The following is an 18840-nucleotide window of genomic DNA, read 5'->3' on the forward strand; positions in this document are numbered from 1 at the left end:
CGATCCATGGACGACAATCGAATTTTCGCTTCACCAGGTATGTGGGGCTGGCAGAGCCAACAGCATCAGACGCCGCAGCCCGACGGACAGGCCGGCGCTCAGGTGGCCGCGCAAGCGCAGCCGCCGCATCCTGGGCAGGCCGGGCCCGGCACGCAGCCGCAAGAATTGTCGGATATGCTGCAGATGCTGCAGGATCAAGGTGGCTCGTCCGGGTTCGAGGAACTCAACATGTTCACAACGACCTTTGAGTAGCAATGAAACAAGCGACACGCCGGAAAGCAGTTCCCATTCTAAGGGAATTCGCCGCTTTCCCCCCCGACCGTTCGTTACTTGTTCGTTACCACTTGAAATTCGCCCCGGACTTCCGCAGCTGTGTGGCGTATTTTTATTCAAAATGCGCAAACCCCAGTTCAGTAAATTAAAGCGCATTCCAGAGTAGCGTGTTGAAAATGACTAATATTGCGACTACTGCGAGCATGGCCGAGTTGTTTGATTTCCTTGAATGTTGCGCAGGGCTGCCGGGTAATGATACTTTATTCATCTGACCGATCTGTACTTCTTCACATTCACAATTACTTTCACTTTTAGGAACTTATACTTTAAGGATACTGATTTATCCTTCATTAGTCTCTGACAAGAATTGAACAGATGGCGAGTCGACATCTTTTTTCGTGACAAGTTTGTAATAATTGTGAACGCAAAATGGGAAGGATTCCTCCGATACTTGAGTTTTTACTCGCTAATGCCTCCCAAAGTTGTTCTAACGACAATAAGCAAATACGATTATGCACAATTCAGTCATTCGACGTCTTTCCTAAGTCGCAAAAATCCAATCGAAATTCAGAATCGTTTGACAATCAAAATTTTATGACAGAAAATTGTCAACCATCGCGGTAATTATCTCGAGTTAGTATAGGCCGGTAGTGAACTGTTTCCTAAATTACTTATTAGGGTTCCAATATTCGGATCTGACACTATTATACCCGATTATATTCGGATAATGGATAAATGTGACGCTTCAAATCCGAAGCCGGACTCGGATCCGGATTTAAATTGATAACGGAGGTGACCAAACAGACACGATCGCAGTAACTTGGATCCCTCTCGAATATTTAACAATTTTACGTGAGAGGATGTCAGTTTACGAATTCTCTTAATTCACAAACTGTCAAGTTCGTAATCTCCGTGATAGCCGTTCGCGATAACCGCGAAATAAGCAACGAGATGCATTGAGATCGAAATTTTGAGATAACCACTCAACATCGCGGAAAAGAAACTATAGATGTTTTGGATCCCATCTCAGCGCATCTCTGTTCTGGACCCGAATCTCATCATCAGTTTTGAATTCGGGTCCGACTTCGACTTCGGATCTCGATTCTGATCTGAACGTGTATATAGATTATACAGTTATATACAATTATGTATATATAGGTTATCTGAGTTTCGATCTCGGATATCCGGATGATCAGATCAGGTCCGGAAACATGGGAGCCCTATTAGCTACGTGAAAGAACTTGTAGGCAACAACAGTCGACATGTTGCGACAGATATGGACACAACGTGTGTCAGCGAACCAATAGCGACATGATTGTCTTTGGATTCTTAATCAAGCACTCGTGACATTACATGCATTGAGTTTGAAAGAAACAACGTACTATTTACGTAAATAATGTTCCTTTTTTCATTAAATAACATGTTTTAATCGAGTGAAATAAAATTTTTCTCGATCTGGACATTACAAGCGCGCAACTTAGTATACATTGCATCAGTGCAAGTGTAAGATGTACGTATTATATATTATCCTTCATTTCTTGAAAGCAATTTAACATCGAATAAAATTTACTACACAAATATTAATTTTTCCTTATCGTTCAAACTGTCGAAACTGATATTCCGTGCGGTGACAATCGCTCGCAGAAAGAAATACGTTGCACAGTGCACATCGGGAAAGCTAATCAGCGTTGCGGAGAAAGGGACAACAATGACTTCGGTAATTTCGAGATGACTTCGATACTCTTGAGTTTCAACTTAACCCGCCATTTTCGTGAATGAACTGAAACATGGCGAATGCTCGTCATTTAGCTTTATTATTTCCATTTGTGAATAAATTTAAAATCATATTTGAAACAATTGCACGTATAGAAATTGAAACTAGCTAAAAAATGTAATTTCGTGATTCATTTGGCTTCCTGAATTTAGTTCGCGGAAAGTCCTTTTCCTCGAGTCATTTATAACTCGGAAATGTTAAGTACTTTGATACTCGTGTGTCTCTCGAAATTATTTGAGGAATCAGACCTTCAATGATTTTTATGTAGTAGAACACTATATAAGTATATTAGTAGACAATGCAACAGAATGTATTTGTTACTGAGCTGGGGGGGGGGAGGGGGAACTAATACGGCACAAACGTAACGAAACACAATAAAAGCGCAAAATTCAAAAAGTGCGGGGCTAATTTCGCATAGGTCTGTTTATCACTTGGGGATTAAATCCTGGGCATCTGCACTTTCATCACAGCATCTGGATCGATTACGATTACGAAAGAGAGAGAGAGAGAGAGAGAGAGAGAGAGAATGAAAGAAAAAGGAGGAAACGATTTGAGGAGGTCTCTTTTACTTTGGCGGCTCGAAAAATGTTGAATATTCACGCATTTTTCCATAGATCATACCGAAACGCCATGAAAGCAAACCTTCAGTTTTACCGATAGGCCGATACAACACCGGTGAGTTTTGCGTTAATTTTCCCGGTTGGAAATTTCTCCCGATGTTTCTGTAATCGTCCCGTTCGAAATTTCATGGCTTCATGGTAAATTTTGCGAAATTCTCGGCGAGAAGTTCGAAGCGCGTATTCACAGAACACGTGTCTCTCGAAAGTGTGAAACAAAAGAAAAAGTCGACCCACCAAAGTAGAAGACCTCTTTAGCGAGATTTAGCACCGCTAATATATAGGCTCTACGCAAAAACGATCGCACTGGGATTAGGAAAGCCTAGTCTGCCGGGTTATTTACATATTACGCGCATATATATGTACGAAAGAGAAGGTTTGGTTCACATACACACACATACACACACTGTCGTGGGTGTCAGGCCGCCGGTATATGATCAACAGGATCATACGAAGTCCCCCCCGTTTGTACGACGTAGTTGTCCAAATTGACGGAGTATGGTTTCACTGTGGAAGTGCCATTAAGACAACAAAGTGCGACTGTACCTTTATCGACAAGAAGAGCGCGTTCATCGTGAATTAGAGCTCGAAATAATTATAATACGCACAGATGGATTATCCCACGTTGCGTTCGGCGCAAGGCGTTTCAGCGAGCATTTCAGCATTTGTATACTCTGTGAGAGTATAAGTTACACATTTGTATTCTGTGACACTTTGTGTGAAAACACGGGAACCGGTAAAAGATATCGTGCTACGTGACGTGCGAGCAGCTGCGTTTCGTTTGTTGTCTGTTCATCAAATTTCAACGGTTACACTTGGATGAATTTGGAGTCGGGTTTTAGCGAAAGTGTCGTCTCGGTGGAATTCACGACTCCAAATTCGTCGAGAATCCATTTGAGGCGGCGAAAATAGAACGAAATAAGATGTAAGATACGTACGTATGCAGTGCTCGAGAGCATTGCGTTGTTTATTAATCGTTTGAGTGCCGGGAGAGGCGTAGAAATATAGAACCGTAGGCCTGATGCTAGTGTGTTCGAAAAGATACACTGTACGATTCTCAAACGCTAAGTGACGATTGCGTGAAGGATGTTGAATTATAAAACGGGGAGAAGGGTTGTATGGTGGGCGCTTGTTACAAAATCTTCTCGTCTGGGACAGGAGGAACGCGATCGCGCTCCTTGGCACTCAAACGCTTAAGTCGAATAATTTAGCGCGAGTAAACGCGAGTAAACGTCTGGAAGATATGGATATTTCACGGCCTTGCTGCGGGTGTTCTGAAAATATGTAGCATCCGATCTGTGCTTATTATACAAGTCGCGCGCGCGTAACGACCGTAATTTTTAATTTACATGACAATTTCAATGGTGGTATCATGCGATTCAGTGAATATTTAACGACGAAAAAAGGAAAAAGGAGGCTAAAAATAAATACGGAGGTGTACTCTAAACGATATAAGAAAAAGTATTTTTAAAAAAAAAAAGGTTCTCAATCAAATCTACATAAATCACGGTAATTTTAATACCAGCTTATCGTTAGATTCGTAAGGTTAGCTTAATTATTTTAATTTAGATCTTTGTAATTATAAACAGTGCAATCATAAAAACGACACGCGACAAGAAATCGTTCGAAACATTGACAATGTACAAAAAAACTTACTTATGTAATCCACCTTTGCTTCTCTGTGCAAGACACCGTTTTTAGATATTCTTAAAGAAAAAAAAAATATATAGATAATGTTACACATAATAATAATTGCATTTATAAGTAACCACGTGTGACTTAGCGCGTTTGTACGTGTTTTAGCAAATTTCGACGAGCACACTGAAACGAAATTGCAGCATATCATGATGAATTGGGAACATTTTTCACTAATATATGATCTATACATACATAAAAAAACGCACGATTCATTTTTTTTTTTACTCATCCTACATCGTGACGGAAGTAGTACCATCACTTTGACAATAACTAGCACATATTGGGCCTGTACGCGGGCATCAATATCTGTACATGGATGTTAAGTACGGATCTGTCTCTGTCAGAGAGGGAGAGAGAGAGAGAGAGAGAGAAAGAGATTACTTCATAAATCCCTCATCCATTGTTATATATTCCTTTGCATGATATCCAGCCACGTATTATAACTCCGCAAGAAGTGGGAATTGCAAGATGGTAATATGATTTGAAGAGTGCAGGGTGTTACCCTATAAATGCATACATATATCTCTCACGCAATAAAGCTGTAAGAAAATATTTTTAGTGTATGTAAATATGTATCTTATACATGTTACGTGTTGAGTTATGCTATGATTTCTTTGACGATTTTCGCCTCTTACGTTCCTTCATGATCAAAACAATCTGTGATAGGGAAGCACGAGACAGTAAAAGTCTTTTATATGCAGAACGCTTGAAAATAATAAGAGCATAGTGAAATCAAAAGAACTCGGTAAAATATTACGAGATGAAGATAACGTTTGCAAGATGTTCATGTACGAGGGGGGACCCGAAAAAAAAACCGGATTTTTTGTATAAAAACTTTATTTATTAACTTTTTTACAAAATTCCTTCAGTCACCTTCAAAGTACTCTCCATTAGATGCGATGCAAGTCAAGTCTTTTTTCCCACTGTTTGAAGCATCTCTGGAACTCTTCAACTTTGATATCGTTCAGTGCCCTTTGCGAAGCTGTTTTTACCGCCTCCACATCATCAAAACGCTTCCCTTTTAGATTTTTCTTCATTCTCGGAAACAGAAAAAAGTCGCACGGGGCTAGGTCTGGTGAATACGGAGGGTGGGGAACGACAGGCCATCCCCGAGAGGCCAAATAATGGGTCACTCGTAAGGCCGTGTGTGCGGGGGCGTTGTCGTGATGAAGGAACTAGTCACCTGATCGCCAAATTTCCGGGCGTTTCCTCCCTCCGCACATCCTCTCGCAGACGTCTTAAAACTTTCAAATAAAAGTGCTAATTAACAGTCTGGCCAGGGGGAACAAATTCCCGATGCACAATTCCACGAACATCAAAAAAGACAATGATCATCGTCTTCACATTCGACCTCACTTGTCGTGCTTTTTTTGGTCTGGGAGAGTTGGGAGTCTTCCACTGGCTTGACGCTTGCTTAGTTTCTGGGTCATACCCGTAATACCAACTCTCATCACCTGTAATGACTTTGGTGAAAAAAGAAGCGTTTTGATGATATGGAGGCGGTAAAAACAGCTTCGCAATGGGCACTGGACGATATCAAAGTTGAAGAGTTCCAGAGATGCTTCAAACAGTGGGAAAAAAAGACTTGACAAGTGCATCGCATCTAATGGAGAGTACTTTGAAGGTGACTGAAGGAATTTTGTAAAAAAGTTAATAAATAAAGTTTTTATACAAAAAATCCGGTTTTTTGGGGTCTCCCTAAAATCCTCGTAAAAACGTTACATAAGAATGTTTGTATTGTAACTATTTACAAAACTATTTACAAGAGTTACGTTACAACTTGAGTTTCACAGCCGACAGTGTCTTCTTGTCTTTCTTCTTGGGCGTGGGGCCGATTTTCGTCTTAACTTGGTTTTGCAACTGCGTGAAGAACGCAGTAGAGGACTTGGCGACTGTCTGGTTCGTCTCGTCCGACTTGGTGATGTTCCTGTCTTTAGTCAGCTGCTTCAACAACGCGGCATTTTCCTTCTTGTACTTCTTGGCGATTCCCGGTTTCAACGCTCTTAATTTCTCTTTCTCCTCCATCGCCCTCTGCTTGGCTCGTTGCCGCAATTTCTTCCGCCTTCTCTCACGCTTCTTGTCGGTCTTAGTCCTCTCCGATTTACCGACCGGATCGCCACGCAGTTTAGCTAGAGACGAAGATTATGTTGAAGAATATCACATCACAAATCCCTCAACGAGCAATCGAATACGACATACTAGATAGATATATGATACAATGTGTGTACCTTTGATTTCCTCAGGTGCTAACATAGCAGCATCACTGGTCGCGACAGGCGCCACTTCCTCCATATTAACAGCTGGTAGATTGCTAATAATCTTGATCTCAGGTTTAATCTGAAACAGGAATCACGGATATTTGGCAAACGTTGAAAATCATCACGAATCGATACGTAAATATTAATTTTTTCGAATACTGTATATCTCACCTGCCTAGGAGTATAATGATAATTGGACAACGCGTCCAAATTTAACATTAGCTTGCGCATTTCTCTTTGAATCTCATGATGTAACTGCGGCACCACCTCCTCCTTCTCCTCGTCCGGATTTAACGCTTGTTTCTGCTTCAGATACTCGTTCTCATAGATTTGCGACAGGCTCTCCTTGCTCTTTTCCTGATTCATTACCACCTTCTTCTTGTACTCCAACGGAGTCTCAACCGGCTTGAATTTCTTCTGGACGTCATCCCAGGCCTTGTCCTTGATTCGCTGCTTTATTATGTCCTCCAGCTTCATGGTAGTCTCCTCGGTGATTATAGGAGCAGGCCTCGTAGTTACATCGAACTCCACAAACTCCTCCAACAAGGAATTCTGCGGACGATGAAGACCGCTTACTTCACCCTTCAGCTGCCATGGCTTCTCGCTGATCGTTTCTTCCTCCAATTCCTGAATTTTCGTGCGCAATCTCTCCTGGCGAGTCTCCAAGGAAGACTTCGGTCCCATATTTTTGTCTTCTTCTTTCCCTTCCTTTTGTCCAACTTTATTTTCCAAACTGTCCGTCTCATCCGAATCATTGGTAAGATTAAATTTTACTTTTTTGCTTGATGATTCATACTCTTCTTCCTCGTCTTCACCATCGTCCATTCCTCCATCTTCACCGTCAGAGCCTTCTTCCTCAGACTGTTCGCTTAAAGCAGGACTGTCAAAGAAGTCCACATATTTCACATCTCCCTCTTCGGAAAAATCGTGAAACATGTCGACTAATTCATCTTCAGATTCATCGTCCTTCCTTCCATGCTTTTCCTTTCTCTCTTCTTTAATAAGGTATTCATTTAATTCTTGCAACTTGAAGAATTTGTCATCCACAATAGAAGACTTTTTCTTTTTTGTATCAGGTTTTTTTTTCTTTAAAATACTTTTTGTCTTTGTATTTTCATCTTCTTCTTCTTTATCATCAGACAAGACTTTGCTCTCAAATTGAATTAGTTCAGGTTTTGTAGAAGTCACTGGAATTGCTAGTCTATTCTTGTCAGCCAAAACTTTTGGGATCTCTTCTGAAAAATGTGTCAATTCGCTTTCATTTTGCAACTCCAGTTGCTGCCAAATTGGTTCTTCAGTAAACTTTCCCAGAATCAATTCAGGCAATGCTTTTGATTTTCTGCAAGATTGCTTCTTTGTGAAATCATAAAGACTTTTTGTAATATCCCTTAGATCCAGTACATTTTGTTTGCTAAAATTGTAAAAGAAATATATTCGCAAACACATAAATTTTTGCGGAGAATTGTAAATTACATAAATATTTATCCTGCTTACTCAATTTTGATTCGATTAATTATCAAACTTATACATATATCAGTTATATAAATTATACAAACTAAAGAGAGAACGGGCTAGATAAAACTAATCGCGGGTATTAGTGCAGTTATCAGTGCAAATAATTTAAACCGTGGGAGGATATGTTTAAACAATGTGTAATAACGCACGCGCCGGATTAACCGCCGAACACTAACGTACGCGATAAACCAATTCTCCATGTTAAACGAATTCCAATTATTTATTGTCCGGAGACCTGTCCTAGGAGTCATTCTTACTTTAGCACTTTATAGGTTACATAAAATAATATTGTAATTATATTACTCACGTTTGTAAACTTTGCAGGGATCCAACATTGTCGAGAGTAGAAATTATACTATCAAAGATATTAGCCATATTTCACTTCAAATATTTAACGTTTTACAAATAACCGTTTATGTATCACTCAACTTCGCACTCGTCTCGTATCGTTGCATGTGGTACATGTGACTTTTGGAAGTTCAGTTTTCGTTATGTGTAGTGGCGACTCGTAGCGGAGATTTTGGAACTAAATTACAGATCTAATAATTCCGTAAACCCGTAAATACGTAGCGGACTTTTCGAGACTGATATAAAGGGTCTAAGGGTGTAATGAAAGGCTTAGCCGAGATTTGAACCTTTTTCTTAACCAGGACTCCAACTTTTTTTTATCAAACTTCCACTTGACACCGCTAGATGGCGCCAGATGATCCATAAAAAAGCCCGTAAAAATAATGGGTCTAATGATCGTAATATACTTTCGACCCGTTATTTTTATTACTTCCGAAGTCTCCGTTAAGAGCCGCCACTGTCCTCAAGAAGAATCAAGACAACATAATACGAATCAATAAATGGATCATACGGATCTTTTACTCTAGCCTAAAAAATAGACAAAATTAAAAAGGCTTTAACTTTCACGAAAAAGGTGCTATTGAAATAGTTCAATAAACATTTTGCGACCTGAAGCCTCTAGTTTTTTCATCGTATTGACGTCGCAATTTTGTCATTATTTTTTGCCAAGATATATCAAGTTAAAAGAAAAGTATCAACCGTTTGATTTCAAATCTAGTGTTTCAGTTGATTTTTTATATCAAAAAAGTTTTGTATTAAAAACGCAAAAGAAGCATCTTAATGAAGAAACTTTAAACATCCTATTCATTTCATAACGAACGTCGTATACCGATTCGTTCACTATCTGTGAACGTTTAAAACTGTTTAAAAACGTTTAAGAACGTTTAAAAGAGCATTTCTGTTTTATCGCTGAATAATTCGTCGAAAAAAAATCACACTGCAATCGATAAGTACGCCTTTTATTCGATAATATATTCGGATACCGGAAACTTTAACCTGCAAATTGCTTCTTGGATCATTTCTTTGCTGTTACTTTTGTGAAAATTACAGTCCGTTGAATCTCGCCTATTTGTTGCGATCAAGAAAAATTGTGCTCTAATTTTGGTACATAGTGTAAATGATGAAATATGTGTCAGGTGGTAAATTCTATTTCCTCCGTAGCGCGCAAACGTCCTGTCGATTGTTGCACCACTGTGTTCTTTTTGTCCTCCTTTGGTATTCTTGTATTCGTAAAAATTCGCTGTCCATTTAACTGCTGTCCCTGACTACTACCTACCTATTATTGAGAAATGAAAGTCCTCGTAACTCGACGTTGAATCATATACCATTGAAAATACTAAGGATACTCTCGGGACAGGCTTCAACGTAAGCGAAATAAGATATGTCGATCATATAGTTCTAATGTATCCTACTTATTATGTCTCTTCTTTTTTTCGAATCCGAATTAACATTAACTCTCGTTCGGAAATGAAGAATCCGGATATCATCGTGCCGCAAAATTCGAATTCTCTCGTGCACACACGCGACGCACGGCAAACATAAGAGCGAACTAAAGGCCGAGAAAGGCGGCAAAAGGCCAGGAAGGATTCGAGGGTCCTGCGGAATCATCGCAGCGAAATACGACAAAACGCCGTTTGCCACGTGGAGCGAGGGGAGGGGGCGGGGGACTCGGTGAGCGCGCGAAGGTGGAAGGGGAGAACTCGTTCGCTGGGCGGAGGAGTGGGAAACTCGTTTGCCGGTCGGAGTAGGGGCTGCGCGTTCGACGCGCGAGGCACGCCGGAGAGGGGAGCGCGTCGACGAGAGGGCGAGACCGGTGAAGGGAAGGAACGGAACTGCGCGCGCGGTGCCCGAGGAGCGTACGAAGAGCACAGCGGCTCCCGCGAGAGCGAGTCCGTCGCCGCTGAGGCATTGGCGCAGATCTTAGTTTGTTTCACGCCGGTTCACGCGAGAGAGAGAGAACGTTTCTCTTTTTTCTTCTCTCTCTCGCTCGCCCTCCGCACACACAGCGCACGCAGAGCGAGGCGTGCACGCGCGCGCGCACCGTTGACGTGCGTCGTTTTCGAACACAATTCGAATATACACAAGTATAAAAAAAAAAAAACAAAAAGGAGAGAAAGAACAGAGAGAGAGAGAGAAGCAACTTTGCACTAGTGCGCGAGTGTGTAATAAACGAGCGAGACGGAGAGGCGGGGAGAGAGAGAGAGGGAAAGGAATTTCGGGAACGGGCGTTCGCAGTGGGTGCTTCGTTTCTTCTCTGGTGGATTTCTCTACGTGATACGGTGGTGCCACGGTGGTCCTGCGATACCGCGCGACGAAGAGAGTCGCCGCCTCCGATTTTCGGATAACCCGGCGGACGCACTTCCGAACAGACCAGGTAGCAAGGTACGTATATGTCCTGCTTACCGCACGCCTTCGCCGATGACGACGATAACGGAGCGGTTATCGGTTGTACCGCCGCGACCGCTTGGCCGATCGATCGGTTGTTCAGCGGGTCAAGCCGCCGGCAGCGCGCGAACACTCGCTCGCTCGTCCGCGCGGGCAGCTGTTCGCTCGCTCCGCGAAATTCGAAATTGCGAAATCGGCGAACGAGCGAGACCGGAACGAGTTCCAGTCGGCGAGAGAGCCGCGGTGGGTAAGAGGCATCGCCGAGCGCGCGCGCGCGCGTCAGCGTAGGTACGTCGTCGCGCGTCGCTCTTCCACCTGGCGAGAAAAATCGCGATGGATCTCTCTTCTCGTCGCACGGCCGATCGAAGTCCAATTAATTAGGAACCGGTTCAACGAAATGTCACGTGATTCTGTCCTGTGTGCTCCAAAGCAGGAAAAGCGAGCCGAACGAGGGAGCATGTTTTTGACATACGAAGAGAGACCTGCGTAGAGTAGCCGATGTGAAAAGAGAGAGAGAGTTGTTTACCCAGATAGCACAGGAAATCACGAAACGTCAACATGACGTGAAAATAACGACAAAGTGATCGAATCGTGATCGAAAAATCGTGAAATCTGACCGACCGTGGTCATTTTCTCATCATTTTGATGTCACCGTGATTTCCTGTCCTATCTGGGTTAGATCGCAATCACACTCTGCGACAATGATTATTATTGTGGACAAACGTCGGCTCTCATTGTTGCAATAAATTGAACAATCTTACCGTGCGGAGAATGCGAGCCTCGATGCACGCATGCATTGCTGTCGGCGTGCGTCTGATCGGATTCTCCCGAGGGCGATTTAAATCCGCGGAATTTCGGCTGATCAATTAGATGTAAGTGAGAGTTCGAGGGAAACAAAATGAATTTGGTGCGTATTCATCGTTAGTTATTCGGCGTGTATGTGTATATTATTTCGCGCGAAATTTCTTATAAAGCTTGCCATTTGTTATATAAAGGTCGAAGAGATCGTATATTGTGAATATTTCCGGCTTAATTAAAAATACAATCGCAGCTCGAATCAAGCGATAACAATTTTCGCGAGGCTCGCGGGAGGATTGCACGACGGTATATGATCGGCCGTAGCGTGAAATGATTTTCCACGGTGATTTTCCGTGACAAACGTTACGGCGATTTTAACGGAATGATCGACACGATAATTTACCGTGATGTTTCACGTGGTCCACGTGATGTTTAACAATTTTCTGTATCTAATTGAGCGGCCGATTCGGTAAACGTCTCGCTTGTCTCGCGTGCAAATCGACGTGACGCTTAACACTTGGCGGACAGGGTATCTCGCATATCGTACGTTTTTTTTTTCTCGATATTCCACGCATACGATATCCTGTCTATCCTGTGTATCGATGCGTATCCTGATATGACTCTGTAATCTCCAAAAAAAGAACATCCCGGTTATATTTTTGGTCCTCCCGATATAAAATCAATCGGGATTTGTCGATGTTTATCATTTCAATTAACGCGACGTCGAGATAAAATTGATCGGTAGATAAGTTGGAAAAGCACACGGAAAATATACGGTATTCCTGAAAAAAGGAAGGATACCTCTCGTCCCGGCCAGACGGTATACCTCGTTCAGAACGGCGGCGCGCCGCGATGAACCGGACGGTGGAATCTGGAAAAAATATACCGGTCCGCGAGTTTTCCCCCCTTTTCCTTGCCTCGAACGAGTTCTCGCGGCGGCGATTATAACGGGCGCGGATCTCGGCTTGGTGTACGTGAAATTGGAGCGGACTTCGATCCTTCCACGAACGGTACCCGCGCCGGTATCAGCCTCCGGTGAGCGTTCCGCAAGGAACAATGAATGATGTAATCGAGAATTACAGATCCTCCGGAAGAGAAAGAGACGGAGTGAGCGAGTGTGAAAGAGAAAGAAAGAGAGAAGCGGAGGAAGAAGGGAGAAAAAGAGAGAAAGAAAAAAGAAGAAAGAGGGAGGGAGAAAGAGAGAGAGAGAGAGAGAGAGAGAGAGCATCGTCGTGTAACGAAGCCGAACACCTGCGCAACTATAAGCGATTTACACGCTCAGTTAACGAACTATTGATCGTTTTTGTCGAGTGAAGGACATAGTTCGCGAGAATCTTCCGTTGAAGAGAATCACCGGATGAATGAGCAATAACGTTCAGTTGTTCGGCGTAAAATTTGCCGCTTGACAAAATGAAGATGATAAAGTTGACTCGCGAATAGACGGTGATTTGTCACTTCTAAAATCTAAAGATCATTCGCGCTCTAATCGAAATTCTTCGGAATTCTCGACTTTCAAATTTTTAATTCCACAAATATGGTTGGAAACTGAGACTCGAGGTGGTCGGGATCTAAAGACGCGAGACTCGAGGCTTCGCAGACGCTCGACGCGCTTGAAACTCGAGGCTCCAAGCTCTCGAGGGTTCAAAGTTAGCGGTTGAGAAGCTAGGAACAGAGAGAATCAAGAGACGGAGAGTCGGATATCGAGAGGGGCCGAGAGAGAGAGAGAGAGAGAGAAATCCGGGATGAGCCCCGGGGTGAGCCGAGTGTTGAGAATCGCGAATGAGAGTTAAGAAACAGGAGTTGAAAGCTGAAAGCCGAGTGCGGAGAATCGAGAGTTTTACGGTGGAATTTACACTCGGGCTCTCTCGCGTTGCACGTCTCGGACAGCGACGTTAGACGGTTCTAATGGCTCCCCCGGTGCGCTTCCACATACCCCGCGGAATAATACCGTAACTCTCAATGGACCTTTTTTCGCGCGGTGGACGCGCGCGTCTCCGCGCCGATGTGGTAACTCGGCGAGCCGGAAGCTGGTGTGCGTGCGGTAGCGTGCGTACTACCAAGCGCGAGGAACACACGCGACACACACGTACGTTGTGTGCGCGCGCACGACCGCACGCCTGTGTTTTCTGTGGAGTTGCCGGACCGCTCTAGGAGCCTGTACTCTCTCGCGGTCTCCCTTCTCGTTCCCCCCCTCCTCCCCAGCCAGCCGACTCGGACCCAGCGAGAGATCCTTGGCGAGACCTATAGGGGCCCGAGACGGCGGTCGACTCGGGTTACGCGGTCTTCAAGGCCCACGACCGACCCCCGCCTTCCGTCAATCGACAATCGGCGAAGTCGCTTGAGAAAAAAATATCGTGAATATCGCAGGTGCCGCTCTACGAGGCGAAGCTCCTCGGGGGAGAAGTTTCATGTGTGGGAATGATCGTAGCGTGCGCTGCGCCTCGCACAATGATGGAAGGAAATACCGACCGATGTATGTTCTTCTTGCAAAACGCAGCTTGAGAATTCCTCTCGTCGTCGCTCCGTCTTCCCGAGTTGAGATTTTGCTAGATTAATAAAAACCTACTCTGGCGATAACTTTTCTCTTGAATGAACGTTTAATTCTACAGATTGAATTTCGGTACTACCTTCCTGAATCGATTTTGATGCTGAAATAGCGAAAATGAGAATTTAAGATATGTACAGTCAAAATGATATAAATAGAGATTATATTATATTATTAGAATTGAAATTGAACCTATTTTGCTATCTTAGCTCCTACTATGTTGCAGAATTCAAGATTTAATATAGGGCCAAGATTTCGACTTGGGTCACTGCGTCACCGATCCGTGAAGTCAGACGTTAGACTCGATGGCTTTTACGGTCGAAGTCTGGAATTTTGCGTGCATACCAACGGTACGGTGCGAACGCGAATTTCAATGCTCGCGGTTCTCGCCCTCGGTGAACTTAAAAAGGAGAAAAAAGGATTTTTTGCTCAACTATATAATCGCTCATTTCTCTCTCACTTTCAAATTCCGCGCATATCGGGCGTAACGGCAGTACCATTCGACGTCGTATAAGTTTACACGTCCGCGGGTAGGAGGTAAATTGTTGATAAACATACCGGGAGACAGGTATTAGTTCTCTTACGTCGGATTCCAGACGCCAGAAAGGTCAGGCAAGCTATCGAGACTACTTTCAACGCGCGCGCACTGCTCGAGCTATCGAGTTATCATTACCGTCCCCGTTCGTTCCGTCTTGTTAAAATCGCTATATTATGTAACAACGCGTCAGGCCAACAAAAAATCCGCACGTTTGAATTTTAAATAAATCCTAATAGCGTGCTCTGTCTCTTTCTTGCGTTATCTCGTTACTGCACAGAAGACCGTTACGAAATATGATAATACTCGCCGCTATTTCGTAAATTTGAACATCGTCTTCGACAACGATAGAAACTTGACGAGCGAGGGGGGAATTCGAGCGAGTGATCCAATTAAGCGGGACCCGATAGGCGGCGATTCATTAATCAACGTCGCCGCCAAGTTCATCGACGGTGTTATTGCTCCGCGCGGCGCTGTGATTACATAATGGAGTAATTCCGAATGCTCGTTACCGTTCGTCGTGACTTATGGTCGAAGGGATACGGCCGGCGGCGACACGGAATTCCGAAGGATTCGAAAGCGACCACCGTACTTCCATTAGACGTGCACACGGCGCATTCCTGGAGGCACGATAAACCCGCGACCTCGCGAAAACGACCATCGATCTCGCGCGAGGGATTCCTGACCACCATCGGCCGGGAATCCAAGCGCGATTCGTCGTCGCTCTTCGCCAATTCTCGCAATCCGCTCCGTGATCCGCGCCACCGGATGACCGAGCACTCGATTTTATCCCCCTCCCTCCTCCCCCGCAATCTTCGCGACTCCGGAAAGACTCCGCGAGGATTCTCGTCTGAACACTGTATTTTTGAGAAAGACGCTCGCGAAAGATCGATAACTATCGGTCACCTATTGTGGAACCGTTCGAAAAGGTTTCCGACCGGCAACCTTCCCGAGCATTTCCATAATCATCATAATCAGGTGCTCGGATCTAATGACTTACACGGGGAGAAACTTCCTGCAACTGAATAGCGACCAGATGAAAAACCCGGTGACGAGAGATCAAGAAATGATATCTCTGTTACCGCGACTGAGAGCACATATTCGTGTGGACAAGAATATATTTTTTAATGGAACTATGTAGAATTTCTTCGCGTGTAAGCAAATTTTCTCTTCGTGTAAAGTAACATATTCCCGCTTATGAGAACCTGAGTCTTGAATCGATATTGACTTTTTTCCTGTATAAACGAGAGGAAATTCAGTCAACGGGCTTGTTCTTTCCGTGTTACGAGCGACTTTCCGCGAGAGTCTAATTAACGCGCTTTGCCGACGCGAACAAGAATGCGTAAACGTTCGAGAGACACGACGTGTGATTTTACCGAGTGTTTATACCGACAGGCATTTAATAATATCAAATGATACACACTCTCGAATGCTTTCACTTCGCTGAGGCGAGTCAAGTGGCAATAACTTCGAACGCTGGAACGGCGAGAAAGAGAGGAATTCGTTTCGCATGAGCGTATTTACCTCCCGATACGTTATCTCCCGGAGGATTAGGCGAATTTATGACGAATTATCGTCGGCTTTGTCAGTGCCATTTCGCGGCGACGTATCGTCGCAATTGCGTCAGCTGTGCCACGAAGAGAGAGAGAAAGAGAGAGGCGTCGTCGCATTTGAACGATCACGCTATCACGACTCCGTCGTCGTCGTCGTGTGCAAATTCGCGCGCCGTATAGCTATTTGACGAACGGCGTCAGGTTCATGCGTGACGCGCATATTTTCGGCCGAGAATCCGGGACGAGTACCGGAAGGATAATAGCTCGGGGTGCCTCACGATGCTTCGCGATAACACCTTGTCGGGTTAATTAGCGACGAGACCCTACCAACGTGACCCTTAGCGCGCACGACCACGGAATATAGTATGAAGAAGCGCGACGCTTCATTTGGCTCGCGCGAGCAGGTTGAAGCCGTTCGCCGACGACACGACGGTGAATGTAAAACTGCCAAGACACATGCAGGAATGTTGATTTTTCTCGTCGGCTTTCTACCTAAGGTTCGTGACGTCAGACTGGGAATCATTGTTCGATGCGTCGTAAGCTGTCGGTCTCGCAACGGCCGCAACGAAGAAGCGAGAGAGAAAGAGAGAGAGAGAAGAGTTTATTTATTATGTATACTTTACAACACGCTATGAAACGAGAAATACGGGTTACTGCCGAGTGACTTGCGATTATCGCGTTTCTTTTAACAACGGATACCGTGTACATTCGAGAAGATGCGGACTGTGAAGTTGGCTTCCACTTTGTGTCAAAATTTGTAAAAAATTTTGAAAAAAAGAACTACCTATTTTTGAGACGATATTTAGCGAGCGAGGCTCTATATAGACGTCGAATTGACAGTCTCCTGTGGCACTTGGCCGCAAAAACTCGCTGCTTCATTGGCAGGAGACTTTTTCTCGTGCGCCACCGACTCGTGTGACGTGCCGATGAAAGCACATGTGGTCCCGGTCTGGCGTCTCGCCATCGTAATTGGTATCATGTGAAATCATTCGCGCGGTTACAATAAGATGTGCCGATGATTAAAACATCGCTTCTTCCCGCGGTCAAATTTTGCCTCCACATTAAGTCTGCAGATTCCATCGAAATCGTATTGAAGTATCAATGGAGGATCTCGAAGCATTATATACGGGCTATTATTCGTGCGATATATTTCGATACATATCGCGCGTACAATCTGATAATTTAACAATTTGACAATCCCGCCACCACGAAGCTTTGGAATGTTTCGAGAGCGTAGATTTCTCGTGATCTCTCGGTAAATGTGTTAATTTAACATTTATGTTTGTATACTTTTTAACACGTTCCTTCTGTTAAAGTAACACAGAAATTCAGCGAAATGTCTTAAACGCAAAATTTTCTACCGTGTACGTTGTTTCCGCTCATAAATTTGACGAGAAATCTTTGCTTCGCTCGACTTGTCGACTTTTCCCGACCTTAAAAAATAGAGCAGAGGAGAAGAATGAAACGAATTCATAGCGACGAACAGCACGGAAGGAGAGGGGCAGAGAAGAATACTATTGCGAAAGGTGGGAATAACCCACATTCCCGCTGCATATTTAGCGCGAAGTGAGGCCGTCTGAAAAAAAAAACACATTCAATGCAAACGCGAGATGGAAATCGACGGCGCACGTTGTAGCGCCGCGTGCCGATGAGAATAGGCGAGAACAGGTGGTCGATTCGTCGTAATCGTTCAGGCGTCGTAATTAACGACGCCGCGTCGTCGGCTGACAAATCGACGAACGGTGACAAACGCGCGGTATTCCGGGAGCCGATAAAGTAACGAATAAACGCGGCGACACGGTCGAAAGACTGAATCGCGCTGTCGCTAATGCATAATTCAGACAATTTATAGGCGTGCAATAACTTAACGGTAACGGTTCCCGTCGATCCCGATAAACGTGAACTGACGATACAGAACGGCGTAAGTGCCAAGAAAACGGTTATTTTTTTAAATAGACAACTTAAGATACGAGGGAAAATAGTGTATTGATTTTATCTAAAGATATAAAAAATGTCGCACGCTTTGAGAGAAGAATTCTATGTTTATCCGTATAATAATTCGAGATTCAACGATTCAACGAGCTGCTAAATAATAATATATCCCATCAAATGCAATCAAGTGAGAAATTTGATAAGCGTTCAAGGCTCTCGAGATATACAATTAGAATTAAAAAGGCCAGTGAGAGCCAACGCCAATTAGCCAACTAATGTATGCAACAGTGTTCATTAATCTGATTGATAATCAGGTATACAACAGTGCTCATTAATTTGAAGAGTATTATTGTACATCCAATTAGTTGAATTAATATTCTCATTTCATCGTAAGTGTTTACCTGCGTCGGCTTTTATTAGCCTTTTTAGTTCAGACTGAAAAATCTCACTCAACAATCGAATCGAATTCGATCGTTCACCGTTAAACTTTGTTCTTCGATTAATGCGAGGTCCGAAGGTACCGTAAGATGTCGTCGATATCACACAAGTCGTGGTATCGCTGCGCGAAACTGAGCGCGTCTCTCGAGCGGCAGCGATGCTTGACACGCG

At 43.9% G+C, this 18840-nt stretch overlaps 3 protein-coding genes across 7 annotated transcripts in view; 2 read left to right on the top strand and 1 right to left on the bottom strand.

Annotated features, from left to right (window-relative positions):
- Window positions 1-2567, top strand: part of LOC106751728 (aryl hydrocarbon receptor nuclear translocator homolog) — a 40522-nt gene extending 37955 nt beyond the window's left edge. For 4 of the 5 annotated variants that reach the window (XM_014632791.1, XM_014632786.1, XM_014632797.1 and 1 more), the window contains exon 12: window positions 38-2567. In XM_014632791.1, coding sequence (XP_014488277.1) covers window positions 38-252 — 215 coding nt within the window. In that variant the 3' untranslated portion in view covers window positions 253-2567. The remainder of the gene's footprint in view (window positions 1-37) is intronic. The other variant, XM_014632810.1, reaches the window with a different exon arrangement.
- A 3509-nt stretch (window positions 2568-6076) lies between these two features.
- LOC106749985 (U3 small nucleolar ribonucleoprotein protein MPP10) lies at window positions 6077-8670 on the bottom strand. The gene is made up of 4 exons (XM_014630014.1): window positions 8443-8670; window positions 6792-8031; window positions 6591-6699; window positions 6077-6491 (listed from the first exon to the last, which is right to left on the bottom strand). Exons 1-4 carry the CDS (start codon window positions 8508-8510, stop codon window positions 6136-6138), a joined length of 1773 nt encoding a protein of 590 aa, XP_014485500.1. The 5' UTR covers window positions 8511-8670; the 3' UTR covers window positions 6077-6135.
- Window positions 8671-10328: 1658 nt separating this feature from the next.
- The window catches only part of LOC106751702 (spectrin beta chain, non-erythrocytic 2), a 62863-nt gene continuing 54351 nt past the window's right edge, over window positions 10329-18840 (top strand). The window contains exon 1 of the mRNA XM_014632772.1: window positions 10329-10865. The gene's annotated coding sequence lies outside the window, so the exon portion shown is untranslated. The remainder of the gene's footprint in view (window positions 10866-18840) is intronic.

The sequence above is a fragment of the Dinoponera quadriceps genome, unplaced genomic scaffold (assembly GCF_001313825.1).
Source record: "Dinoponera quadriceps isolate SergipeBrazil2010 unplaced genomic scaffold, ASM131382v1 scaffold141, whole genome shotgun sequence".
NCBI classification, from domain to species: Eukaryota; Metazoa; Arthropoda; class Insecta; order Hymenoptera; family Formicidae; genus Dinoponera; species Dinoponera quadriceps.

Coding starts and splice junctions, on each gene's coding strand:
- LOC106749985 (XM_014630014.1), bottom strand. CDS start 8,510: ATGGCTAATATCTTTGATAGTATAATTTCTACTCTCGACAATGTTGGA. Junction 8,032..8,442: donor TCCCTGCAAAGTTTACAAAC/GTGAGTAATATA, acceptor TTACAATTTTAG/CAAACAAAATGTACTGGATC. Junction 6,700..6,791: donor ATCATTATACTCCTAGGCAG/GTGAGATATACA, acceptor TTCCTGTTTCAG/ATTAAACCTGAGATCAAGAT.